This window comes from Drosophila biarmipes, chromosome 3L (genome assembly GCF_025231255.1).
Source record: "Drosophila biarmipes strain raj3 chromosome 3L, RU_DBia_V1.1, whole genome shotgun sequence".
Lineage (NCBI taxonomy): Eukaryota > Metazoa > Arthropoda > Insecta > Diptera > Drosophilidae > Drosophila > Drosophila biarmipes.
Genome location: NC_066613.1, coordinates 26,765,439 through 26,791,635, shown reverse-complemented (window position 1 = coordinate 26,791,635; position 26,197 = coordinate 26,765,439). Strand labels below are relative to the sequence as shown.

Sequence of the window (26,197 nt, the reverse complement as noted above, 5' to 3'; positions counted from 1 at the left end):
TAATTATGTTAGTCATTTGGGAAGTATTTTGCCTGGCAACATTGGCGGGATTAGAGATGGGAAACTGGAAAAGCGATGTTTCGAAATCATCGATGTTTCCATCGACGTGTCCGCACCTCTAGCGTTATTCGAAAATCGTGTTTGTGGCGAACAACAAACAAAAAAGTGCTAGCTAGCAGACCGACAGCCCGAGTGACCAGTGCTCCGAGTTCCGTGCGTGTGTCATTCCTGAAAACATTGAGTTTCGCTTCGAAATCGGGGACTGAACGGCAGAAGGGCAGAAGCTGAAAGGAGGCCAATCAATTAACGAAAGAACCGTTCCGTTTCGAGTTGGAAGAAAGTGGAAAGTAAGTGGAGAGTGGAAACTATTTTGGTTTGCTGCGTGTGACGATTTTTCAATGCGGGTCAATGGGAGAGGATGACGTGAGCAGACCAAAAGAGAGAGCTCTTCTTTGCGGGCAATGTGCGTTTTGGATTCTTTCTTGGTCCTCAAGGTGCTTGTTTACATAATCACGTTCTCCTGCTCTGTGTGTGCCCCTCGCCAAACAGCTGCTGCGCTGTCGCCGCGTCTTATCGATTTTTTCCTCCTCTTGTTTTTGCCGTTTTCCCTCTTTGCAGCCGGCAAGACGACGCCATTAATTGGCCGTCGCCACGTCATGCTTGTCGTATGATTTTTGCGCCTGCACCTTCTGTGGGGGAGGGGCGGGTGCGGATGACGGGGCACCCCTCTCTCACTCTCGGCGACGCGTCATTAGGCGCCGCACTTTGCCCTGCGATCGTACGATTTCCCCAGGCGGCAGCGTCATTCCAATGGGGCAAGTGTTACTCACTGCTCCACTTTCCCAAGCGCCTTTTTACCGTTGCGTGGCCGCTCTTTTCCAGCCAAAACAAACACAACAGAGAGAGCGAATGGGAGAGTGGGTGCGCGTGGTTGGAGAGATCACACGCACAATCAGAATCAGCTGTTTTGGCCGCTCAATGGAATTCGTATTTCATGCGTAGGCGTGCGACAGAGATAGCCCCGCGTATTGTGCAACTGCACACAATCTAATCTCTCTCTCTCTCCCCCTCTTTCGGGCCCTAACCCGCTGTTGACCTTTATTAGGGTGGCCCAAAACGTGTCTATAGGTGAATTGCAGTTCCTGGTCCCCGAGCGATAGCCGCTCCCACAGAGAGTACATCTCAGCACGTAGCCACCGAAAATCACAGTTGACGTCAACTCGGCTTTTCGGCGTATTCCGTCCATTAATGATAAGCCCACTCGCGCCACAAGGTTATCACCGGCAGTATAGTATAGTGGAGTGTAGTACACCCCACGTTCAGTCTATAATTGTCCACCGATCGCAGCTTATCAATGGCGAAAACACTCGTACGTACGCAGATTTGAATAACGCCTGAGATTCGCTGCTATTTCGAGGGTTCGAACTCGCAACTGTACTCTCGACCTTTCGCTCTTGGCCCAAAGCGAACGAACTGCCAAAAGAAAAAACTACGAAATCAGTTCTACTCCACCGCGAGATTCGCCAAAGGTGTTTGCCCTGCCCGAAAGCCTAACTAAAATGTGGTGCTGTGCACAGAGTCCAAAGAGTGAACTTAAAAACATTGATTTTAATGATCTCGACTCGTTCCTTGTTCCTCGGGTGATCTAGTTTACTAAATCATTTCAAATAGTCTGTACCAAAACCATACTGCTATCATTATTTCAACAAATAGGAGTGTGTAATTGTAATTATTCGAAAAGTTTGTATTACAGAGAGGCTTAATCTACAAGATAATTGTTTGCAATCTTTTGTTTGAGCTCCAAAGCGTACTGTTTTTAGGTCTTTATAACCAGCTTATTGAACGGAAAACAGTCATTCTGATGAAATTTCCTTATCAATTATTATTTAAATGAAAACAAAATCATACGATTCAAATGTTGATATTCAAATCGGAAAGGGAAAGGTTTCCAGCAGTTATTAGTATTACTACTAAGTAAAATGCAGTATTAACACTAAATCAGGCGATTAAAAGTGATCTTTCTAGTGGCTCCACGCATCTGATAGTCTCAGGGCTGGCCTGACCTCCGTCTGGGGGAAAACACCATGCCTAGTATAGAGAAATAAAGCCGCGCTGATAGGGGACTTTGCCCACCATCCGTTTCGCCAGGCTGGCGGGATCAGACCGTGCGATCATCAGGCAGGGGCAGTGTGTTTGCCGTGTGCTCGCCATAATTAAGTACAAGTTAGCCTGTGCTCGTCCTATCGCCGGAGATACCACTAGAAACACGGCTCGTTTCCGCCAAACCCACTTATCGTGCTCGAAGTTCGCGATTCCAGTGCAGCGGAAGCGCCCGTCACCCACAAGTATCGTTCTTTTCGCAGATAAGGTAACAGCAGAACAGCAGGTAGAGACTCTTATCGCTCACCTGCTTTTACTGCCCGGCCATTTGACAGTCGATTTTACGGGCCCCACTCTCGTCCACTTAACCAGTTCTCCGCCCCCGTAGTTTCAAAGGGGACTCTCCGGGTTTTGTTTACGTTTGGATTCAATTCGCTGGAGGCGGCTCTTCGTCACTTCTGTTTGAAAGTTGGAGTCACTACAGTGGAAACTCGTAAGATTAGATATGCTGGCTCTATCTTCTTTTCGGATTTGGGGCATGACTTCTACAACTTGCTTCCTCCCTTTTAAATTATTCGTTCTTAACAATCATCGTGCTAAGAAGTGATTTAATATCTCATGCAAACGGGTAGTCATATTGTTAAATCACTTTGTTATCATCTCAACCGATTGGGCAGTTTTGATTAAAAACTTCCGTTCTGTTTACGAAAATGCAAAACTTGAAAAAAATGGTTCAAAAAGTCTAAAAATAAATCATTTTTCCCGAAATTGTATCGTTATGAGAGCCACGAATCACTTTGATGATTTCTTAGAAAATGTTTCTGCTGGGGGATGTTTTATATGGTTTTTTCATAATAAAAATGTTCAACAATTGAGAAATATATATATACTTTATATTTAAATCTGATTAGGACCTAAGTGCAGAAATCAATTAACATTTTTTTTTAATTTTGGGGACCTGGAAAATTACCTTGCATTGAAAAATATCACTAAATCGTACGCCTTATGAGCTGAAGATTGCTGAGGTGCTACCTAAAATTCAGCTTGGCAACAAAATTAGCACGCTTGAGGGAGACACCATAAATTTGGTTGGTTCCCAAAAAGCGCTCACATCAGATCCGATCTAATTCGGACTTTTATCACTTGAACTTGAAGTGGAAGTGCCGGGTGACTCAGGTCTCGATTAGACCTTGAACACCTCAGAAATACACTCCCAAAAATAACTCCCTGCCCCTCATTTGGGGTCTCCAAGTGGAATTTCGCCAATCGGCTTGTGAGGGGATCTCAAGATAAGGAAGGCAGGCGGCTAGAAAACTCTGACGTATTCCCAATGCCAAGAAATATTCCGACGTAACCCACACAGATAAATGGATATGTGTGCCATGATGAATAAACATGAGAAATCGTTTGTCTACCTTAAATTATTGTTAGCCACGCACCAGACAGCTGACCGCACAGTGGGTTTATAGTTGGAATATTTAAAGTTTCATAAAGCGCGAATATAAGACACGATGTCATATAGGTAGAATAAATATATATTATATTAAGTTATACATAGATAGATATTTTAAATGAAACATATTTAAGGAAAATTACTCCTAAAACACACAAGGCTTATAATAATATAATACTATTCATAGTAAAGCTATTTCTAGCTATCTTCATTAAGTCTATAAATATTCAAATAGTAATGACCAAAATATGCCCCAGTATGCCACATGACGGTCTTGTTAAATCATTTCGCATACCGCATCGCTGTTTCTTGGCACAAAAAGTGATTTTGGACGACCTTCAGGAAATTCGTCATCGAGTAGCACAAGAAGATTCCTGCTAGCTCAAATACATGATTAATTAACGATATGAGCAGGTATTGCGAGGTATAAAGCCTCCTATACTATAGGGTGGGCTCCACTTGGGGGAGATTAGGTCATCACGTGCAGGTCCGAGTGCCCTTGTTTACGTAAAGTGCAGCGCCCCTCGGAACTAGTTCGGCCGCCCACTTGGCGCCCCCCTTCACTGACGTTGCGCATCTTAGTCCGCTCCGAGAAGGGGAACACGACGTGTCTATTATTACCACCGTCGCTTGTTGTTTTTGTTTACCAGCCGTTTTCAGTTGCGCCTTACTTCTAGGGAATTTCTGTGGTACGGTGCGCGTGGCAAACGAAATCATCCGTTTGGCAATTAAGTCGAAATCGATTTGGCCGTGTCTCAACTTCGTGCAATCGGGCGTGGCCGGGGGAGTGGGGTCAGATGTCACGTGTGCGGTCAGCGAAAAGTAATTCCCATTTTGCAACTCCACTTCCACACAAGTGGGTTAACACAGAAGGACACCTGATATCTGTTGGATTGGACTTTGTAATGTAAAGCGATTTTCTGTAGTCTAAAATTGCTTGCCACCTCCATAAGTAAATGTGCTTTTGTTTATGCAAAAATGCATTCAATTTAAATTCAAATATAATTTTGTTTACTTGGGATGTGTACGCCTTATTGGATTTTATTTTTAAAATGTTCTGTAAACAAGTGCATTGGGGTCTTTAAAGTATAAATTTATCTAGTGAATATCTAATTTGCGCGGTCTTATTAAACACTAATGAACGAGTTATTTAGAAAAGCCAATGATTCTTCGTTCTATTAAAAATACGTAAGTAAAAGGCCACGGGTAAGCCCCCACGATAAACATTTCCATGAATGGATAAGATTGATTAATGATTAATGATGCTTAAAACTAACGAATTCGCAGCTATAAGTTTCAAAGGGGCTCAAAAAAGCGAACTTTCCAATTTCATAATGCTAGTTATGTAAAATGGTTGAACTTGCAACATGATTAGGATGTAGCAATGCAAAGATTGCCCTCTCTTACTAATCTACTTTACCATCTCCTCCAGCTGAAAGTCACTTGAATCTCTGTTCCTGCGTCACCGTGTTGCGAAACCGTTAAAACTGCCGCTCCCAAACATTCGCTGCGATGGCCACCTCATCGATACTCGCCAAAAGCACAATTAACAGCACATCGCCACCGGCCACGCCCAGCAGCACCGCCTCCTCCTCCGCCGCCGCCGCCTCCACATTGACCACCCGGAAGCGGACCTACGAGACAGCCATTGCCATGCCCACGTCCAACAGCGCCTCGAAGGGCTCGGGATCGGGCTCGGAAGTCCAGGATCAGCGCACAAACAGCCCCGGGGGAAAGGGGCTATCCAAGTCCAAGGGACTGGGCCAGCTGGAGAGCGTGCTGGTGGTCGGCGAGGGAGCCAGCGAGCCCACCACCGCGGCCACCACCCTGCGGGACAGCACACGCACCATCTCACAGAGCGACGCCGACGACGGAGGCGAGGCGGCAGCCGCCGAGGACCTGCTACCCTCCCTCGCCGGCTCCTCCACGTCGGATTACCTCAGCGGCGTGAAGCGCAAGTACGTCCCCCAGCAGCAGACCTCGCCGGATCCCCTGGTGGTGCCCGCCTCCACCTCGCAGCAGTTCTTCAATGGCAGCGGTGCCTCCGATTTTGCGGTGAGAATCGTCAGTGTTTGGGATAACTCCTTGAATTAAAGCAGGATTTGAGGTTTTTTTTTTTGAGTTAGGTAAATACGTATATAGTAAATAGTATAGTTATTGTTAAAAGATGTATAGATCAGCTCATTTGAGACATAATTTTTGTAACATCCTGACTTTTATTAATATTTTTACGTATAGAAGGCTTAGGAGTCAAGTACACAGTAAGAAGTACACATCATTTTCATAATATAGTAAGCCATTGAGCTTGTCAGTTCTAGAAATCATTCCAAAGTAAGATTTGAATATTAGTGATACATATATTTTCTAGTTGTAAGAGGAGTTCCTAGCAATGTGCGACCAGATTGAGGAGGATTGTGTAGGCAGAGGACCCTCTAGCCCCCAGTTAAACAACCCAACTAATGGTTAATTCCCTTTGCAGACCATTTGCAAGCCGGCGCCCTTCTCCCACGACGAGGAGGCCATTTTGGAGCGTGCGAGGTGCGACTACACGAACCGGATCACCTACCAAATGGCCCGCTCCGGGCAGACGAGCCGCCGGGTGAGGGTCTACGCCGACGGCATCTACGACCTGTTCCACCAGGGCCACGCCCGCCAGCTGATGCAGGCCAAGAACATCTTTCCCAACGTGTACTTAATCGTCGGTGTGTGCAACGATGAGCTGACCCACCGCATGAAGGGACGCACCGTGATGAACGCCTTCGAGCGGTACGAGGGAGTGCGCCACTGCCGCTACGTGGACGAGGTGGGTTCTCCCGCTCATTGATTATGCTTATCACCCAATAACACGCTTGTCTGCCCCCAATAGATTGTCCAGAACGCGCCGTGGTCGCTCTCCGACGAGTTCATTGCCGAAAACAAAATTGATTTTGTGGCCCACGACGACATTCCGTACGGAACCGATAACATGGACGACATCTATGCACCGCTGAAGGCGCGCGGCATGTTCGTGGCCACGGAGCGCACCGAGGGCGTGTCCACCTCGGACATTGTGGCGCGGATCGTGAAGGACTACGATCTGTATGTGCGCCGCAATCTGGCCAGAGGCTACTCGGCCAAGGAGCTGAACGTCTCGTTCCTGTCCGAGAAGAAGTTCCGGCTGCAGAACAAGATGGACGAGCTGAAGTCGCGCGGCAAGCGGGAGCTGAGCAAGGTGAAGGTGGACATCATCACCAAGTGGGAGGAGAAGTCGCGCGAGTTCATCGACACCTTCCTGCTGCTGTTCGGACGCGAGCACCTCAACCACTTGTGGAACGAGTCGAAGGGCAAGCTGCTGCAGGCGCTCAGTCCGCCGGGCAGTCCGTCGGGATCGGTGAACGGCGACGACACGGAGGGCGGCGAGGACTACAGCGAGACGATTGACGAGTACTTGGAGATGCATGAGAAGCTGAGCGAGGGCAGCGGCAGCAGTGGCTCGCTGAACGGCAAGCAGCGGCCGAAGCAGAAGCGCTCCTCGCTGGCCCGCCGCAGTTACCAGAGCCTGCAGAGCCGGTCGCCGGAACTGGATGCGGACGGCGACGAGGAGGCGGAGTACGAGCGGCGCAGCGATTGATTCTAGTGCGGGACAGCAGCCCGACCTTTTCTTCTTCTCTTACTGTCTTTGAAGCTACTGTAAATTGACTCGTTTGCAACTAGTAGTTCGTCGGCACACTCTAGGTGCCCTAGGATCGCCACTCGCAGGCTACCCGACTCCGAACCGGAACCCACTTCTATTTACTCTAGCCCTAAGTGGTACTGTAACCCCTAGTTTTAGTTGGCACTCGTGTTCTGCTCCCTCCTCCACTCAGCCACACCACCTTTTCCATCGTCATCTTTGAGAAGCGAGGGAATCGAGGAATCCTAATTCAGCTGTGTGTGGTGGGACAAAAGCAACCAACGCAGAAAAGACTCATTTTTGTATTAGGCACTCGGCGGATCGTGCACGAAATCGGCCTCGGCGGCGGCAGCGTTAGTTCCAGGTGCCGCAAAATATCTAGAAATATTTATATTAAATTATTTCGCATACATTAAACTAAGTTAACAACACAACCAGAACACCAACCAATTATAGAGAAAACAACCAAACAAAACGCATTCGAAAATTCAAAACAAAAACAAGAAACAGTTGGCAATAGCGAAATTATTGCAAATGCTTTGTTAAATATTTTTTGAAAAATAAACATTGAATCGAAAGAAAAGGTGTATTAATAAGAAGACTTATTAAATATTATCAGAGCTAATTTGGATGGAATAAACATCCATTGAATTCTAAAGAATTCGCGTGGGTTGAAGTTATTCCGTTTAGGATAGACGGAAATGCATAAAAAATAACACATTCGCTTTTAGTATCTATGAGATATTTGCATCATACCCTCAAGCTTGTGTTGTCGACTGTTTCCCCAGCAATTGCGCCTCCGATTCAGTCGCCATCTAAGGCAATTGCGGAACTCTTGCGCCGCCACCGACGACGAAACCGTTCGCCTTGACTGGACACCCATTCCCTCGCAATTAGCCGCCGCTTCCATTCACCGGCTGGAGGCGGTTCACTGATTTGTTTAATGGCGCTGCGGGTTATATATAGCTGCGAGCCCATCGCCTGATGGGATAGGTGGACCCGTGCCAAGTCAGGCGACCACCCGCCGCCGCTTCCTATTCGTTTGCTCCCCAATTGGCGGCAATTGAAGATGGGCAATGAATCCGGGCCTAGAGCCGCCACCAAGTCGTGTGTCTCGCCAGCCTCCGGACTCAATTGTATTGATTCGCCACCAGTTGCCGCCAATTTATTCTGATCGCCACTAGTGCGCAGTTGGCGGGCATCTCTCCATCAGAGTCTCGTAGTTGGAACTCAGTCCTCGACAGAGTAGACTGGTGTGTTCTATGCCGGCTCCGTCTCAATTTATATATTCAGTCGTCCGGCTGGAAGCCCCTCGAGAGGACCACTTGTGCTGTACTTAGAGCCGTGTATATTTTTTTCTGTACGCAATGGACAAAATGCCCGAGGAGGACGAGGAGTCCCCGGTGTCCACGGCTCCTGCGACACCCACCTCTCCGCTGGAGATCAAGATGTTGCCGTTATTCATGGATTTCGAGGACTTCGTAAGTCCACGAGGGGAATCAGTACCGAATGTATCCTCTGATGTACTGATATACATGCACCCATCTCTCCCAGAACATTTGCCAGCCAGCTCCTTTTTCCTACGACGACAAGGCCATGCTGGAGCTGGAGCGGTGTGACTACACCCAGCGGATCACCTATCAGATGGCCAGAGCCGGCAAGACTTCTCGCAGGGTGCGGGTGTATTCCGATGGCATCTACGACCTGTTCCACCAGGGCCATGCCCGCCAACTGATGCAGGCAAAGAACATATTCCCGAACGTCTATCTCATCGTGGGCGTGTGCAATGACGAGCTGACCCTCAGGATGAAGGGACGCACGGTGATGAACGGATTCGAGCGGTACGAGGCGGTGCGCCATTGTCGCTATGTGGATGAGGTGAGTTTCTAGAAATATAAGGTCTTTATTAATATTTTTAAAGTCTCTAAGATCTGTAAAGTAATACTGGTATACGTACATATATGTTGTAATAATTCTTATTACTATATATTACTTAGAATATTTAAGATCAACGCTGCTTCTTATCCCATAGATCGTTCCGAATGCTCCTTGGTCGATAAATGAAGAGTACCTCAACGAACACAAGATCGATTTCGTGGCTCACGATGACCTGCCCTACGGAGCCGGCGGAGTCAACGACATCTATGCCCCGCTGAAGGCGCGCGGCATGTTCGTGGCCACGGAGCGCACCGAGGGCGTGTCCACTTCGGACATTGTGGCCCGAATCGTGAAGGACTACGATGTGTATGTGCGCAGGAATCTGGCCAGAGGCTACTCCGCCAAGGAGCTCAACGTGTCCTTCCTCTCCGAAAAGAAGTTCCGTTTGCAGAACAAGATGGACGAGCTAAAGACTCGGGGAAAGCGGGAGCTGACCAAGGTGAAGGTGGACATCATCACCAAATGGGAGGAAAAGTCACGAGAGTTTATTGATGCCTTCCTGCTGCTGTTCGGCAGGGAGCGGCTGAACAATCTGTGGAACGAGTCCAAGGGCAGGATCATCCAGGCCCTCAGTCCACCGGGCAGTCCGAATGGCTCCATCAACGGCGACGATGCGGACACAACAGATGGCGAAGGTTCCGAGGACGAGTACATGGAGTTGCCGCCTGAATACGGAGCGGGAAGTGGAGGTTCCCTCAACAGAAGACACAAGCGCCGCGGCCAGATGGACCCTTCTCAGAGTGCCAACGACGAGGCGGACGCGGACCATCCGGATCTCGAGTACGAGCGACGCAGCGATTGACGACGGATTTGGCTAGCCTTTAAAATCACCTCTTCCTCCATCCTTTCAAGTGTAAATTAATTCGTTTGAATCTCGTTGGAACAACGCAATACTAGCACGTCATTTCTACCTTACCACTGGGGGCTATGAAAGGAACAACAATCAGGGGTCAATTGAATGTCATTCAACACACAATTACCAGTTTAAAATACATCATATCACTACGATTTGACAAGGTGGTATTTGATATTTTACTTGCTGCCTTTATTGTATCGGTTATGCTTATGAGTAATGTGAATATAAGTTGGGTTAAATTATAGATTAGCTAAATGATTTTTCAAATCCTCCTCAACGAAAGAACTCCCGCATGTTTGTTATTTGAAATAACGTTGAAATATTCGCATCAAACAAAAAATACAATAAACTTGTAAACTTGACAGGCAGATGCACTACTTCCTGGTCCTTCATGGAGCTCTGTTCATGCCAGTGGCGAACAGGGGCACCATCTTCTTGCCCTTGGCTTTCTTCTGCTTCTTGGACTCCGCAGGAGCTGCTGCATTGCCTTTTCCTGCTCCTACCTTCTGCTTCTTCTGGTCCAAGGCTCCCACCAAAAGTTCTCCCAGACCCCAGTGGCCTACGGATCGCTGCTCGAAATCCTCTTCACTGGCTCGCGGGGCCAAAACAGCTCGTGGCGGCGGTGGAGCCGAGCGTCCCCAGGCTCCCACCTGGAAATCCAATGAGGCACCACTGGCGGGTGATCCGCTTCCAATGGTGGGCCACAACTCCTGCTTGGGACTGGCACTGGCCAGGGTCACGCTGGAGTAGCGGGAGCCACTGTCCTGGCTGCTGATGGTCATGGGTACAGAGCCACTGGGACTAGGCAAAGCCTCCTCGAATCCGCACTGCCAAGAAGACCACTTTTAAGTATAGAAAACCATAAAGGGGAAATGGAGACTCACAGTGGGAAACTCATGGGAGGAGCTTAGGTTGAGGTTGGCTGCACTGGCAATAAGTTTGCCCATCTGGCGGTCATTTATCTCGTTAATGTGCTGCTCTCGCTTGCGCTCCTCACGATCCCGGCGCTGGCGCTCCTTCTTACGATGTAGAATATCCTCTGCAGAATTGAAATGGATTAGTGTTATTCACGAACTTCAAAGGAATGGTAAGGGCTCTCACCTTTGAATAGCTTGAGTATTCCTCCAGAGACTACCGGCGGTTGTAGCTCGACCTCCACAACTGAAAACTGGCAAGTCAAAGGCAAGTGCCCCAGGCAAGTGAACTTGCGACGATGGTCCTCGTCCATAGAGTGCTGCTCCATCTGCACGACCTGTGCTTCGATGAGTAGGGGACCCAAATCCAAGGTGCCATAGCACGCCTGCAGCATCTTCACATTCAGGGGATGCAAGTATATGTTCTGTCCGTCGTTGGATTGGTAGAAATAATAGTACTTATGATGGTTGCTCGAGGAACAGCTCAGGCTGCTGGATGCCTCTCCCGACGAGATGGAGGCATCGTCGGCCTTCTCAATATCAATCTTGGCTTCGGTTTCCTGGCTGATTGCCGGTGTTACCTCCTCCTCCTCCTCTTTGGGATCGGGTTTCTCGAGACCCAACTTTTCGCCGCGCTCCTGAAGCATTACGAGCGCCTGCTGAATAAACACATCCTCGGGACATGAGTCATCCGATTCGGCAAGCAGCTCGAAACGCTCCCTCTCGATGATGGCGCCCACATCCGACCGCTTTGCTATTAGAAACTTGGAGTAGCGTCTAGCCTCTTCACCAGCCGAGACGAATGGGAAACGTTCAACGGTTTCGCCTAATCCTGCTGCATACTTTTCGATATACATGGAGCCTTTGCGGCGGCGCATCAATTCGAAGGTAATCTTCTCTCCCACCTGCGAGTCCCGCAGCTGCTCGATAGTGCAGCTCTTCAGATCTCCCGCGTGAATTGCGTCATAGCAGATAGGACACTTGCGCCAGGTCTTGTCGCTCAGCGAGAGGTAGTGCAGCAAGCAGGGCCAGCAGTAGGCGTGTCCGCATCTGGTGAGCTTGGCAGCCACCGGCGGATACAGGCAGATTGGGCACTGCAACTCCTCGGTGGTTTGGATGTTGATCTGCTCGATGTAGCTCCAATCGATGAGGGCATCCGGCGAACCATCCACATGGGCCTTGGCCCCCGACCGAATGACGAACTGGAAGTTGGCCTGCAGGAACTGTTCCTTGTTGTAGCGCTGCTTCCGGCTGCCCAGGCCGTGGTGCTGCTGGTGCTGGTGGTGATGTCCCCGCTCCAGTTCCCTGGGCACACAGTGGAAGTTGAGCAGATGGTTCAGGTTCTGCTTCTTGCTGCCCTGTGCGTACACAGAGTTCAGTTCATGATCAAAGTCACTGCTACGTGGGTAGCCGGCGCCTGCGTAGGCTAATCGGGAGCCGCCTGGAGTCCCGTCCTCGCCGCGCGAGGCAGGGAAATCGTACGACCCTCCGCCCCCGCGAGCCCTCGGTCGCTTGTCCACATTGGGACGTAGCTTGGCGGGCTGCTGTGCCTGTGGCTGCTGTTGCCTGGCGCTGCGCTGCTGCTGCTGCTGATCGTTGCGTGGTGTGGGAAGCTGCTCCCGTCGGCGGTTGTTCCGCTGCTTGTTGCTGTTGGCATGTACGTCTGCAGGGGAGGAGGGTTAATGAGTACACTCTCAATATAACAACAAGTTGTCCAAAGTAGCACCCACCACTGGACTTCCTCTGCGATTCACCAGACGAGGACTTGCCATGATGCGAGGATTGAGGCTGCTTCTTGCTGCTGCTGTTGTTGCTGTTGCTGTCCATCGTTGTGGCTGTAGTGGGTGCACTCGGTAGGGGGAATAGTACTGGTGGTGGTGTTATAGGTGCTGGGCAGCTGCCAGCGGGCGGCTAATTGCGTCTTGCCTTGGTCTCCACACGGAGTGCGATGCGCAGGGTATTCTCGTTGCGGATTCATGTTTACTGAGCCATGATTAACCAACGGGTACGACTAGAAATAGTACTTGCGTAATATTTCCAAAAGTTCAATGCGGCTTTCGCGAGGAAATGCAGTTGATTCGGGGCGAAAGTACTAAAAAGTACTTTGACTTTTGCGGGTTGGTTCGCTAATTCTTCTTCTTGTTTTCTAGCACTTGTTTTGTTGTTGTCTTAGTCTGCGAGTCGTGGTATTGGTAACTGCAAGCGTATTGGTGCCTGAAAAGGTGTGACGTCTTCGGCTGGCTGCTTTCTAGGGGTCTAAAACTGGCGCTTTCCGACAATTTCCACTTGCCAATTGCACACACGCTGCCGGAACACAATCTCGTTTATCTGGGGGCTTCGAAATAACGTCTCGAAATCAACGAATTTTGATGGAAAAACCAAATATCCTTTGGTCAGGGAGAAAAAGCATCCGCGATGCCCTAATGCAAAATGGCTGACTGTAAGTGTTGGAAAGTGCGCTGCCGTGAGCTGGAGGTGCGCGTTCCGTCGGTCGTGAGTATATGAACTATCGCAAGAGCAATGGGCTCTGAAAATGATTACAAGCAATTTTGATTGGAAAAACAATGAAATGTTTTCTGAAGCTTAAAGAAAATGGTCATTAAAAAAAATTTAAATATACAAAAGAATAATACATTTAACAATAACCTTAATTTCCCTAGGCTCCTCTATGAAATTTAGTGTTGCAAAATACCATTGTTATACCTTGCAAAAGTGTCATCTCAATTACAAAGAAGGGAAAGAAGCAACAATCAGTACTAAACAGCTGATTTTATTATCTGGTCCGCACTTTGATCGGCCTTTGGATGAAACATGTTAAAGTCTACATTACACTAGCCCCGTCAGCATGGACTTTCGGAACGCCCGTGCCCGGCAGCCGGAGATCGTGAGATCCGTGCAGAAGGATGCCCGGTATACCAACGAGCTGGCCGAGGACTTCTCCGATGTCCTACGCCTCACCGGTCCGCGGAACTGGATAAAGTACAACCAGATGTGCAGGCTGCTGGCGGAGCTGAGCTACCACGGATTCGCCTCGGCCAACAGCCTCCAGACCCTGGGCGAGGAGTACACGGGGATCATTCAGGTGGACGGTAACTACAAGCAGATTCCCAGCAGACTGGTAAGCATAACAAAGCCATTCCTTTCAAAACCACCTTAAGATTCCGAGTTATTTCCAGCTGCAACTCATATCTATTGTCCTGGAGTTTGGAGGCGACACCCTGTTCCAGCGACTGCTCCAGAAACTAGACACCTATCTGGCCAACCACGAGGAGATCCGACCAGAGGTCAAGCCGCAGCTCAAAAAAATCATACAAAGGCTGAGGCAATCCCCCAGCTATGTGAAGGCCCTGCACAAGTCCCTCTTCTACTTGGACGCCAGCAAGTACCAGCTGTCCAAGCGCACCACAGGCATCAACTACGTACTCATCCGCCACTGGCTGCAGCCGGAGTTCTCGCTGTACGGCTACAAGATCCTGGGGGTGATCACATTCCTGCAGGTCAGCTTCTCGCTGGCCATCAGTGGCTGGGATGCCTGGCGGGAGCACAAGCGCCAGCAGCTGGAGGCGATCAAGCAGACCGGAAAGAGGTTCCTGCAACGAGGATCGAGGGCTAAGGGCGCAGATCCGGATGCCCCGCAGTGCATCCTTTGTTTGGAACCACGCTCCAACAGCAGTTTGACTCCCTGCGGGCACATCTTCTGTTGGAGCTGCCTGCTCGAGTGGCTGGAGGAGCGTGACGAGTGCCCGTTGTGCCGGGAGTCACTGAAGAAGTCACAAGTGATACCTCTACAGAACTATTCCTAAGGTTGAATTAAGATTGCCTCTGAATTTTTATATATTTTATATGTATGTGTTATGGAGAGTATTTAAACTTTTGCGTATTTTTATAGGCAAGCCCTTAGGATAATGACTAATTTGGATAATATTAAATTGGAACACCTATCCACCCTGGTTAAATAACTTGTTCATTTTATAACATTTCAAACAAAGTTTTATTTTGTTTCGACTTACAATCCTACGATGATGTTCTTAAAATTAAAATATGTTTGAAAAACTTACATAGATGGCATTGGTTTTAAAAAATAAAATAGAACATATGCGTCGATAGATTCATGATGTTACGATGAGTCTTTGGGTAAAGTAGTTCCACATTTAAATTAATAACTTAATGTTTTAGCGGTTTCTTTACACAGAATAATCGCATTGTTGCGCATGATTTCTAGATTTATTCAAACAGGTATATGTACATGCCAAATGAAACAGATTGGGCACGGGAAATCCAGACCTCTAAGCTGTCCATGTCCTTACCTGGTTAATGTGTTTGGTGTTAGTCTTAATATAACTTATTTACAATGTACACTAGCGATGGTCAAACAGTCGAGGGGGCCCATAGCCTAAATAATATCCAGGTAAACGGTGCGATTAAATATCTGCTTCCTGCGGCGCGATTCGAAAGCGGACCGTGCCTCTGAAGGGGATTCGAAAGCCACCCGAGTATCTCCGGTGGGTTTTCCTTCATCGTTGAAACGCCTGATGATGTCGTCAGGACTGAGCTTGTAGTCGCCGAAGAAGCGCAGGATATCCTTTAGCTCCGCCTTGAAGGGGACATTTCGCATGGCCACCACACATCCCGGACGATTGAACTTGTCCGGGATTTGGGAAGTTGGGACGGGCACCGGAGAGGCCTGCTTGCCTTGGCTCACATTGCTGGGCGAGAGCGAGCTGCTGCTCAGCGGGGGATCCGGTCGCGCGAAGGGATTGAAGTGCTGTTTGACGGGGGCGTTGGAGCTGCTATTGCTGTTCTCCTCCTTTTCCAAGGACTGCTGTCGCTCCAGGTGTTCTGGTGGCTGATCCTGCGGCTGATCGAAGCGACTGGGTCCACGACGACGAGATGGCTGTGCTCCCTTACCGCCATCAGATCTTCCACTGCCTCCATTTCCGTTTCCACTACCACTTCCGCTCACATCGTTATTTTCCACATTTCTGGAACCGTTTCCTCCGGGCAGATAGTCCATGAAGGGCTTGTTCATCCTATCAGCTATCTCCTGGGGTGTGATCGAAACCACACGCAAGCCCCTTCCCCGAAAGCGTCGATTGTGGAACTCTCGGATGGCCTGCTTGCAGCTGGCCGGATCGGTGAACTCCACAATGAATTCGCCGGAACTCTGGTTACGCTCATTGAAAAGCTGTTCGATGTGCTCGATGCCCAGCTGTTCTATGGAGAAGAGTTCGCCCAGATCATTGACCCTGGTGGCATACTCGCAGTTGTGGACACGCACGAAGACGTCTTCTTGCCGAGGACGTTGGATGCCGCCACCGCCTCCATTGTCGTTGGGGAAGTTGGGTCCATTGCCATTGGGATTGCCGTTGTTATTCATGTTGAAGTTGTTATTCATGTTGAACGGGAAGTTGGGGCCGCCGTTTTGCTGCTGAGGTGGCATGTTGAAGGGCATATTACCACCGTTCATAAAGGCAGACATCATATTGGGATTCATATTGTGGTTGGACCCCATATTCATCTGCTGCTGCTGCATCTGAAGCTGCTGCTGTAGCTGTTGTTGTTGCTGCTGCTGCTCATCCACCTGACGTCTTCTGGGATCGGCGGCGAACCTGTTCGCCTGGTTGTTGTTCTCCTGCTCCTGTTGCTGCAGCTTCTGCCTCCTTTGCTGATCCTTTAAGAGCTCCTCCCGCTGATCGGCCTCCTCCTTGAGCAGCTGCTCGTTGGCCCTGCGCTGCTTCTCCTTAGCATTCTGCATCTCGGCCTGACTGCTGGGCCTCACCCTCAGCTGGCGGAATCCTATATAGTGCTTGGAGGTGTCCTGCAGAGCAGCCTCTGCATCGGTCTCCCTGGCAAACAGGACAAAGGCCACGCACTCGCGACGATTGTTGGGACTGGGGCTCAGAAGGATGTCCACAACGGTGTAGCTGGCGGAGAACATCTTCATGACCTCCTGCTCGGTGGTTAGCTGTGGTAGATCCTCCACATAGAGGACATTGGTTATGGGTATGGGCATGGGCATACCTCCTCCTCCTCCACCGCTGCGTTCGCTTCTCTCTCCGCCGTTGTGGTTGTGACTCCGGTTTCCCTCGCTTTGCTGTCGATTGGCGCGTTCCTCCGCCTGCTCGAATTCTTCGTCGCCCACTGGGGCTATCTGAATCAAGCGATCCCGGAACATAGTATTATTCCGCTGCACCGCCTTTTGGGCACTGGACACGCGGGAGAACTCCACGTAGGCCACTCCGGTGCGGTTGCCATTCGACATCATGATCTTGATGCCATTGTGTGGAATGTACAGCCCCTGGAAGTACTTGCGGATGTCGCTGTAGGAGGTATTCTGGCACATGCCACTTATCCGAATGTAGCAGGTGTCTGCGATGACCTGGGGTGTGTTTCCACCGCCCGGAGAGCCGCCAATGGAGGGCGACACCTTGGCCGGAGTCTGCTGCTGCTGGAGGAGCAACTGCTGTTGCTGGAACAGCTGCGGGTACATCTGCGCATAGGGATTCTCGCTGGCAAAGGCAATGGGCTCGCCTTCGGACTTGGTGGGCTGCACTGGAGCAGGTGCACCAACTCCACTACCACCACCACCGCCGCCGGCCACTTGCTGCAGAGCGGCCAGCAGTTGGGCATTGGGAGCACTCGGAGCGAGATTGTAGTTGTTAGTTACGTTGTTGGTGGTGGTACTAGTGGTGTAGCTTTGCAACGAGGGTAAAACCGGTGGCATGTTGAGGCTTAAACCCATGTTGAGTCCCAAGCCACCTGCAACTGGCATTTGATTTTGAGGTGGCTGGGCCCAGGGTGATAGCGACGCTGCCATCTTGATCTCCCTTTCGTGGCTATTGTCCAAACGGTCGGAGCGACGTTTGCGACCTCGTTCACGTTCCCGTTCGCGTTCCCTCTCACGCTCCCTATCGCTGTCATCGGAACTGGAGGAGCGGCTGCGACTGCGGTTGCCCGTGATCTCGGAGAGCTGGATCCCGGCCTGTTGCTGGTAGGTCAGGAAAGAGGGCACCCCACCGGCTGGCGCCGCCACCTTGCTTTGGCTTAGGAAGCTGTTTAAGCCCCCGATAATCGGAGGCATGGGAGCAGCCAGACTCGGCGGCTTGGGCACCGGAGTGGGTGCAACAACTGGCATGGGAACCGGAACGGAAATGGGCGCCGGAGCGACGGCTCCCTTCCGAGCCGTCTCAATGACCTTCTGCATCTCGGCCCGCGAGGAGAGCAGCAGGCGCACCTGGATCTCCATCAGCTTCTCGCGATCCTTCAACATTGCGCAGCGGGCGTCCTCGTCGGTGCTATTGATTTGTGTCAAATAGGGAGAAAAAAAAACAAAGGCAAAAAATCAGGGGAGTTACTCTATAAGGGAGATATTCGAAGTCCTTTTCGGGAATTCGCCTGGCTTGCATTCCCCGTTAGTCATCAGCCAGTATATTTTATGCAGTCAAAATAATAGCACCCTATTTTCAATCGTTCCATGGCGCTTCTTTCTAAAAGGAACGATTTAATATTTAGCTTTCAGTTTCCTGATTAGTCATATATATTGCAGCCTTATCCAGTGGTCATCACTTACAGCTGGTACATTTTTGTACTTGCAATTTTAAACACAATGAATAGAGAAGACTTTTCAGAGAGTTTGAGTTTTACTTTCACTCCCATTTCAAAATCTTGTGTGGAAGGATATTTTGTTGAGTTCGGGATGACATGCCACTCTTTTTACCATTGATGGAAATGATGATTGATAGATTTAACAAAATTAAAACGCTTTTTCTAAGACCAAACCTAGCCGCTACCCTAGTAACTACAATTTTTGTAAACGATTTTCCTACAATCAGAAGGGTACTGGTCTTGAATTTTAAATACTTGCAGTCAAAGGCGAATTATACTTAAAAATAAAAAAAAAACGACATCAACTTCTCTAGTTTGAGTAATTAGTTAAGATCTATTTAAGTAGCTAATTAAGGACTTGTAAACTGTTGGTAAATACTTATTAAAGATTCTAAAACAACTAAAAATATATTTTTAAAATATGCAAAAAAAACACCTTTATTCGCTAGCTTTATCCTAAACTCCTATGAAGCAGATTGTGTTATTATAAAAATACTTTAAACCCTTAACCAACCTTAACATAGATCGTTCGTCCCTTCTTTTAACTAATGATCATTTAAGACTTTTTAAGAGTACCTAGTCTTACGATTGCTGATACTTTACCGTACTTACTTGGGGGCCATTTAATTTTAAACAAACTTAATGAAACTTTCCTATTAAAAAAATTATTTTCCCTAAAGTGATTTTCCTTTTCTATATCCCAGGTACTTGCATAAAACGCAATGCGTATACTTGTTGTTATCCAAAGCAGATTCATTTGATAAACAATTGTAGATCATTATATTACCAGAGTCAGCATACATAATTTTTCTGTTCCCATTTTGGATTTTCAATATAGTCATAGTATATAAAACTGGAAGATGGCATTATTAGGACTGATGTTACCTTTTGTCCTGGTCCATTAAACCACGTCCAAACTTGCATTGCCTTTTTAGCAAGTAACTTTTTTCCTTAGACTAATTCTTAGTGCTATTATTTTGACCGCTGCTGTGGATACATGCTAGGAGAGAGCCCGGCAGCGACTCAGGAGAGGCTCAGGCCCCGACCCAAGTCCAGACCCGCTGGAGCTCGGGATTGCTATAGGTTTACGTATAGATCAGATTGAGGCTAACTACCTGAAAGCGATGAAAGCGTCGCCCATCTCGCCGCCGATAATGTGGACACCGCCCTCGGGAATCGAGAGGCCCGAGAAGAAGTTTCGAATGTCGCGCGCATTTGCCGTCCACGGCAGATTTTGTAACCGAATAATCACACTCATCTTGATCAATCGATTTGATTTGATTTGATTAGTTATTTATTTCTTTTCTAGTACTGACAGAGAGTTCACTGTCTGGCTATCCGAGAGTCCTCTCACGGCGCGCTGCTCCTAGGCTGATCGCAGATTCGCTAGCTGGCGTTCAGATGTCCATCGTCCTGGACACTGATGATGTGCTTGCCCGTGGACTGTTCAATCTGTAACGATAATCGCATACTTATGGAGAATTTGCCAACAAAATGAAGACTCTTAAATTAATAGTTTCCAGCACAATATCAGGAATCAACCTCTTCAAGTGCTTTTATTTTTCTACGATTGATTTGTACCATATTTCAAGAAAAAGCTTCCCAACTCTGTCACAAATTCTACTTTCCCTTAACATTAACCTGGGGCCAAATACAAAATATACATTTTTCTAACAAAATCTAAAACAAAACACTAGTTATAACGCGGATATGAATAGTTCCTTAATTTTTCCTGATAAAATAAATAAATTTTTAGTTAATCCATAAAGCTTTAAGATCGATTAATCGATACCGCACCGATAAAAAATTTTAAGCAATTTCGATGAAACTCTTTATCAACTTGTATTGTCAGGAGCATATTTAGACAATAACTTCAATAGTAAACCATAATCAAAGATTCGTTTTTTTTTATTTTCATCCTTTCTCAATACCCATTTTACATTATTACCATTGAATAATGTGTTATTTGGTGTATGCAGTTATCGAATTTGAATCCATTTATTATAACCAGCTTTTCGAAGACCGGAGAAATATCTTTGGGAGTCAGGCCAAATGACCTTGGATAGCAAAGGTCTTTGACCAGCTTATCATTGATCACCACACGCATGGTACGGATTTAATTCTGTATTTCCGATGTAAACTGTCTTTGGACCCAACTTTCTTGGGGGAAAGGCTGTGGTCTGCTCCTGATGCTATCTCGAGTTGATCGCTCGATTGCACACACATTAGGCACTCCACTTCATGGATTCGCCCGGCAGTTTCTCATGACAACCTCTGTTTAGGCATTGCGTAAGACGACCAGTTTGCATCGAGGTGGGAGCTCTCCATAGCTCTTAAACGAAATTTAGGTCTAGATGAGGTCTCACTTACCCGCGCAACTGCTGGTGACCTTCGCACATGATCTTACCAAAGACAGAGAGAAGCTAATTATCCCTACTTAAGCTGTAGGTAAAGCAGGCACCACCCACCACTGGGGTTCCCACAGATCCACTTGCTCCACTATCATTGGCCCGTTTGAATTTCCTCATTAGTCGCACTCAATTATGTGGCGGCGAGGCGGCTGTGTGTCCACCGGAGGACGTGGGATCGATAGATCGGGGGCAGCGGAGGATCGGCGACTGCTTTCCCAAAAACAGCAGTGGCTGGAGAAAACCCGTTGATCGTTTTGGACGTAATGGGAAAGCGATTATGCAGCTTTAATTCAAACGGCACTGCTCGTTTTGTGCTTTGAGCTAATGCGACTGGCTTGTTGTCGGTTTGTTTGTGTCGCGGTGTCAAAGACATCAGTTATATAGATATCCAGAGCCGGGAGGCTGGCTACAGGAAACCGAAAGACCGAAACTCCTTCCGCCTGGCTATATAAAAAGCATTGTTGGCATCTCGGACCGGCAGTAGGAAAATCGAATTGACCGCGTTACCGTCTCCTTCTTCTTCTCCGCCGCCGTCGGTCGTCATCGATCCTCATCGCAGTTATCGCACACATTCATCATAATCATCACGTCTTGGTATCATAGTCGTTAAACGATCGGATCAATTGATTGATCGATCGCATGTGCAAAGGATTTAAGCAATGAGAAAATCGACAGTGAGTGCTCGTTACGCCTAGGTTTACCCTTGAAAGTGTGCCATGAAGTGTGAATTATGCAGTGACTTCGAGGAGATCCTCTGCTCAACTTGTGGATCAATAGATTCCATCTGGTTTTTATAAACAAGAACAACTTACTGTTGGATTTCCTATCGGATCTTCACTTCAACCAAACAATCTTCAGCTATTACTTATCCACGACCAATAGATTTAACTTGCGATGCCATCCAGTTGATATTCGACTGTCAATCTTTATTTCTGCTGATGTAGATACTCCAAACTATGCTTATAACACATTAACAAACGCAAGTTTAACATAAAGACCAGTACTGCAATACACAATTTAAAACTTGATTAGATCCTGGGTTTGGTTAAAATACACAGCATGTACAAACCACTTGATTGCCTTACCAACATCAAGATTGATTCGATAAAAGAGCGTATATACAGGAATAGCAGATTAGATGCGATGTATTATTTTAAAAAATAAATCGCAGAGGCCAACGAGAAGGTAGATGTTTTAAGATGTAAGGATTTTTGAAGGTTACTCTGAACACAAACTTTGAGATGCATAATGTAGCCATCGTAAAGGATTTCATTAAATTAAAAAAAATATAGCAATGTTTTGTGAGACCTTGACTTAAGATGCTATTTATAAACATTTCAACAGAATTAGTCACCGAAGGGCCTTACTAACCCATTAATGGATTCGAAAACAAAAAAAAGCTAAAAAGAAATATAACGAAAACTGATTAACGAATACCCCCAGATACCCCGCTTTCACACAATGGCCGCCCTGGGCCTCCTGCTGCTGGTGGGCGTGCACGGGACCACTATAATCAGCATCAAGTACCCGGAGAAGCCCGCCGAAGTCATTGTGGAGCCGCAGCCGGCCAAGAGGGACCTCAGCCTGAGCTACGCTGCCACCAACATCGACTCCAAAGAGGGAACCCGCGTGAAGACCATCACGGTAATCAAGAATGTGGGTGGCATTTCAGCGCCCGAAGAAGCTGCTGCTCTGGGATCCCCCGTCGGCGCCGGCCACAGCCACAAGCAGCAGCCGAAGCTGGTCATCGATCCGACTCTGCACAAAAGCGAGGAGTGGGCGACTGCCTTCCGGGATAACTTCGACTCCTACGGATCCCTCCCCGATGTGCCCGACATAGACGACCTATTCGAGTTTGTGAACCGCAAGAAGCCCGAGGGTGAAAAGAAACAGGAGGCCGTGCCCAGCAAGAAGGAGGAGAAGGTACCAAAGGAGTTGCCAAAGCCGGCGGAGGAGGAGACCACCACCAAGAAGGAGGCTGCCAGTGAGCAGAGCGAGGGAGAGATTAGCCGCGGGGGCAACATCGATAGCGACGAGGCTGTGGTCGAGAAGATCAAGGGCGATGCCGAGCTCTTGCCGCACATCAAGCAGGCCAACATCCTGCGCCTCCAGGCGGCCCAGGCTCGGTCAGGCATTCGGACCAAGGAGTCCCTCGTCGCGGTCAACTACTCCACGCCCATGCACCAGGTGAGCCAGTACTTCGACAACTATGTCCAGGCGGTGCCCAATGGCTACGACTACTCCAAGCCCTGCGGGGCACCGCCACCTGGGAGTAGTATCCAGGTGACCACGCCTTCGGGCCGCAACTACGACATCCCGCAGAGCAACAACAGTGGTACTGGCGGCAGCAAGCACCCGTACCTCGCTCCGGCGCTCACGAAGAAGACGCAGATCCCACCGATTACGGTGCAGCCTCCAATTCAGCAGCAGCAGCCTCCTCCAAACTACTCATCCGTTAATTCGATAGTTCCGCCCATAGTGAAGCAGCAGCCACCGCAGGGCAATGCGAGTCCTCCACAGCCACAACAGCCTCCGGTGGTGACTCCTCCAAGCGGAGGCTTCCAGCCGCCCCAGGGATTGGGCGGGATCTCCACAAGCCAGCGCCCCTATGTGGCGCCCAAGCTGCGAAACAATGGCCTGGGCATCAGTCGGGCTCCCAGCGGACCGGTTCAGTTTCCTGGACAACCCGGGCTCGTAGGGAATAATCCCACACAGCCCCCAAACTTCCGCACCAGCATCTTCGGCGGCGGACCGAATCGTCCCAACACGCTAAGATCGCGTGGCCTAAAGTATTGAGCACTTAAACTAGACGCAACTGGTAGATGCGGTTAAAGACATAGTACTAAGAAGAAGATTAAGTCCATATTGCTGGAAAACAGCTTTACTGTGGCACTTTAAAATCTTAGATTTCTTATATCATCAGCATTATTCAAATTATAATTTTAAGAACAGTATATTTAAAATGTGTCAAACGCTGTTTCTATTTTACAGTGGTGTTTTCTGCTGATTATTTAGAGACTATTAACACTATTAAAAGGTAAATATGAAAAGCTGGGAGTTTGCTTGGCAATGCTTAACTAAAATAATGTTATTTCTTTTTCCTAAACGACGTTGCCATAGTTTTCATAGTTCAAACGTACATATTTATAAGTAAGGGAGGCTTACAAAAGAAACACAAATTAGGCTCTATAGGGTGGATATGTTTTCCGGTTGCCATTTATTATCTACTGCCTATCCTTAACTAAAATGATCACTTTACGGTCGTTTATTAGTTTTTGTGAAACAAAATTACCAAGATAAATTACGAATGAAGCAGTCTTATAAAACTCAATAACTCCAATAAAGTTTTAAATTATACATACAAGGTATACAAGTATATAAATGTTTTTAATATATATTTTGGTATATTTTTTCGAACTCGACCCCTATTCACTTTCCCGTGGCTGTGTACCTAGACGAAAATCCCCGAATTAGGCCGATGTATGGTCAGGGTCACACGTTTTTATGCGGGGTACCAACTATTTCCACATAATGCTCTCTAATCTCCCTAAAATATAATCTAGAACGAGGCTGGTAGAACCCACGCTAGACTGTACCTCGACGTAAAAATACGAGTAAAAGTGAAAAGCACAACGAATTCAGCGAAGCAGTGAGCGAAGAGGAACCCGCGAAGCGTTGCGACACTAATCAACGCTGTTTAGCACACTTTTGACCGTTTGTTTTTACTAAATTTCCTATTTTTCTGTTTCCTCTCTGCCTTCCAGTGTAGTTGTTGTGTTGCAGCATCTCCACATGAAGAAGAAGCGAAACGAACGGGTAGGAGAGGCGGAGGGGGCGTGGCGTCGCTTTCTAGGTACGAGTACTGGATTTTATTCAATGAACTTTTACTCACCACGAAAACCATTCAAAACGCAACTTATTCAGGACCACCAATGCTCAAAGACAGTTGGGTTCGTTTTGGCTCAAAACTGAATATATTTATTTGACAATTTCTGCAGTTGATCGGGCTGAAAATTGGATTTTCCTAGCAGCACAAAATTTGAAATGCTGTGCTGTAATTTTTCTCGCCTGTTTGGTGCAGTGACAAAAAACAACATGGCGTCGAGATCAGTGTGGCCGTTGAGCAGGTCGTTTGAAATACCGCGCTCGGCGATCCAAGGGCACACTGCGCGGGAACATTAGGGGGACTGCTCTTAATCCTAAAGTATGCTTAAATTTTCACAACTATTAACCATTAAAACGCAGAAAATAAATAATTCGATCACAAACTTATAGAGGCCTCCCACTTCAAAATCGGAGTTCAATTACTCAAGTTACGGAATCTAGAAGAGCTTTTTTGTGGTCATATTCTGAAAGCCAGTGGAAATATGGAAAAATCGAGTATGAAAATGGGTTAAAATTTGAATCCTCATTAAATAGTGAAATTTAAAAGCAGATTACTAGAGGATGCAACCACAAACTCAAAGAGGTATCCCACGTCTAAATCAAGATAAAATTACTCAAGTTATGGAAACTAGAAGTGCAGTTTTAGGGTCCCATTCTGGAAGCCAGTGGAAATACGTAGAAATCGAACATGAAAATGGCTTAAAATTTTGACCCTCATTGAATAGAGAAATTTAAACGCAGATTACTAGAGGATGCAACCACAAACTTAAAGAGGTATCCCACGTCTAAATCAAGATAAAATTACTCAAGTTATGGAAACTAGAAGTGCAGTTTTAGGGTCCCATTCTGGAAGCCAGTGGAAATACGGAAAAATCAAACATGACAATGGGTTGAAATTTCGACCCTCATTAAATAAAGAAATTTGAACGTTAACTATTAGATAATTTAACCACAAACTCAAAGAGGTATCCCACGTCTAAATCGGGATAAAATTACTCAAGTTATCGAATCTAGAAATGCAGTTTTGGGTTACCATACTGAAAGCCAGTGGAAATACGTAGAAATCGAACATGAAAATGGCTTAAAATTTTGACCCTCATTGAATAGAGAAATTCAAACGCAGATTACTAGAGGATGCAACCACAAACTCAAAGAGGTATCACACGTCTAAATCAAGATAAAATTACTCAAGTTATGGAAACTAGAAGTGCAGTTTTAGGGTCCCATTCTGGAAGCCAGTGGAAATACGTAGAAATCGAACATGAAAATGGCTTAAAATTTTGACCCTCATTGAATAGAGAAATTTAAACGCAGATTACTAGAGGATGCAACCACAAACTCAAAGAGGTATCCCACGTCTAAATCAAGATAAAATTACTCAAG

The 26,197-nt window shown here is 47.5% G+C and overlaps 6 protein-coding genes across 9 annotated transcripts; 4 read left to right on the top strand and 2 right to left on the bottom strand.

Annotated features, from left to right (window-relative positions):
* Positions 1 to 127: 127 nt before the first annotated feature.
* On the top strand, positions 128 to 7,788 carry LOC108028884 (choline-phosphate cytidylyltransferase A). 3 transcript variants are annotated; one of them, XM_017100903.3, is made up of 4 exons: positions 128 to 347; positions 4,986 to 5,608; positions 6,033 to 6,356; positions 6,420 to 7,788. In XM_017100903.3, the coding sequence occupies exons 2-4, from the start codon at positions 5,066 to 5,068 to the stop codon at positions 7,161 to 7,163; spliced, it is 1,611 nt and encodes a 536-aa protein (XP_016956392.1). In that variant the 5' UTR covers positions 128 to 347; positions 4,986 to 5,065; the 3' UTR covers positions 7,164 to 7,788. The 3 variants fall into 3 exon arrangements, with proteins under 3 accessions (XP_016956392.1, XP_043951011.1, XP_016956401.1); XM_044095076.2 differs by lacking the exon at positions 128 to 347 and adding an exon at positions 2,181 to 2,368; XM_017100912.3 differs by lacking the exons at positions 128 to 347; positions 4,986 to 5,608 and adding an exon at positions 5,829 to 5,969.
* A 576-nt stretch (positions 7,789 to 8,364) lies between these two features.
* On the top strand, positions 8,365 to 10,361 carry LOC108028899 (choline-phosphate cytidylyltransferase A). Its single transcript, XM_050886535.1, has 4 exons — positions 8,365 to 8,489; positions 8,524 to 8,686; positions 8,760 to 9,083; positions 9,238 to 10,361. Exons 2-4 carry the CDS (start codon positions 8,573 to 8,575, stop codon positions 9,943 to 9,945), a joined length of 1,146 nt encoding a protein of 381 aa, XP_050742492.1. The 5' UTR covers positions 8,365 to 8,489; positions 8,524 to 8,572; the 3' UTR covers positions 9,946 to 10,361.
* On the bottom strand, positions 10,167 to 13,376 carry LOC108028879 (RING finger protein 10). The gene is made up of 4 exons (XM_017100890.3): positions 12,644 to 13,376; positions 11,101 to 12,576; positions 10,884 to 11,038; positions 10,167 to 10,826 (listed from the first exon to the last, which is right to left on the bottom strand). The coding sequence occupies exons 1-4, from the start codon at positions 12,738 to 12,740 to the stop codon at positions 10,389 to 10,391; spliced, it is 2,166 nt and encodes a 721-aa protein (XP_016956379.1). The 5' UTR covers positions 12,741 to 13,376; the 3' UTR covers positions 10,167 to 10,388.
* Positions 13,377 to 13,623: 247 nt separating this feature from the next.
* On the top strand, positions 13,624 to 14,970 carry LOC108028909 (peroxisome biogenesis factor 10). Its single transcript, XM_017100931.3, has 2 exons — positions 13,624 to 14,031; positions 14,090 to 14,970. The coding sequence occupies exons 1-2, from the start codon at positions 13,759 to 13,761 to the stop codon at positions 14,714 to 14,716; spliced, it is 900 nt and encodes a 299-aa protein (XP_016956420.1). The 5' UTR covers positions 13,624 to 13,758; the 3' UTR covers positions 14,717 to 14,970.
* LOC108028920 (transcription factor mef2A) lies at positions 14,881 to 25,053 on the bottom strand. Of its 2 annotated transcripts, none has more exons than XM_017100942.3 (3): positions 24,822 to 25,053; positions 19,634 to 19,970; positions 14,881 to 18,208 (listed from the first exon to the last, which is right to left on the bottom strand). In XM_017100942.3, exons 2-3 carry the CDS (start codon positions 19,774 to 19,776, stop codon positions 15,307 to 15,309), a joined length of 3,045 nt encoding a protein of 1,014 aa, XP_016956431.1. In that variant the 5' UTR covers positions 19,777 to 19,970; positions 24,822 to 25,053; the 3' UTR covers positions 14,881 to 15,306. The 2 variants fall into 2 exon arrangements, with proteins under 2 accessions (XP_016956431.1, XP_050742490.1); XM_050886533.1 differs by lacking the exon at positions 24,822 to 25,053 and adding an exon at positions 21,742 to 22,376.
* LOC108028931 (B-cell CLL/lymphoma 9 protein) lies at positions 21,484 to 23,977 on the top strand. The gene is made up of 2 exons (XM_017100953.3): positions 21,484 to 21,603; positions 22,373 to 23,977. The coding sequence occupies exons 1-2, from the start codon at positions 21,589 to 21,591 to the stop codon at positions 23,723 to 23,725; spliced, it is 1,368 nt and encodes a 455-aa protein (XP_016956442.2). The 5' UTR covers positions 21,484 to 21,588; the 3' UTR covers positions 23,726 to 23,977.
* Positions 25,054 to 26,197: the final 1,144 nt, after the last annotated feature.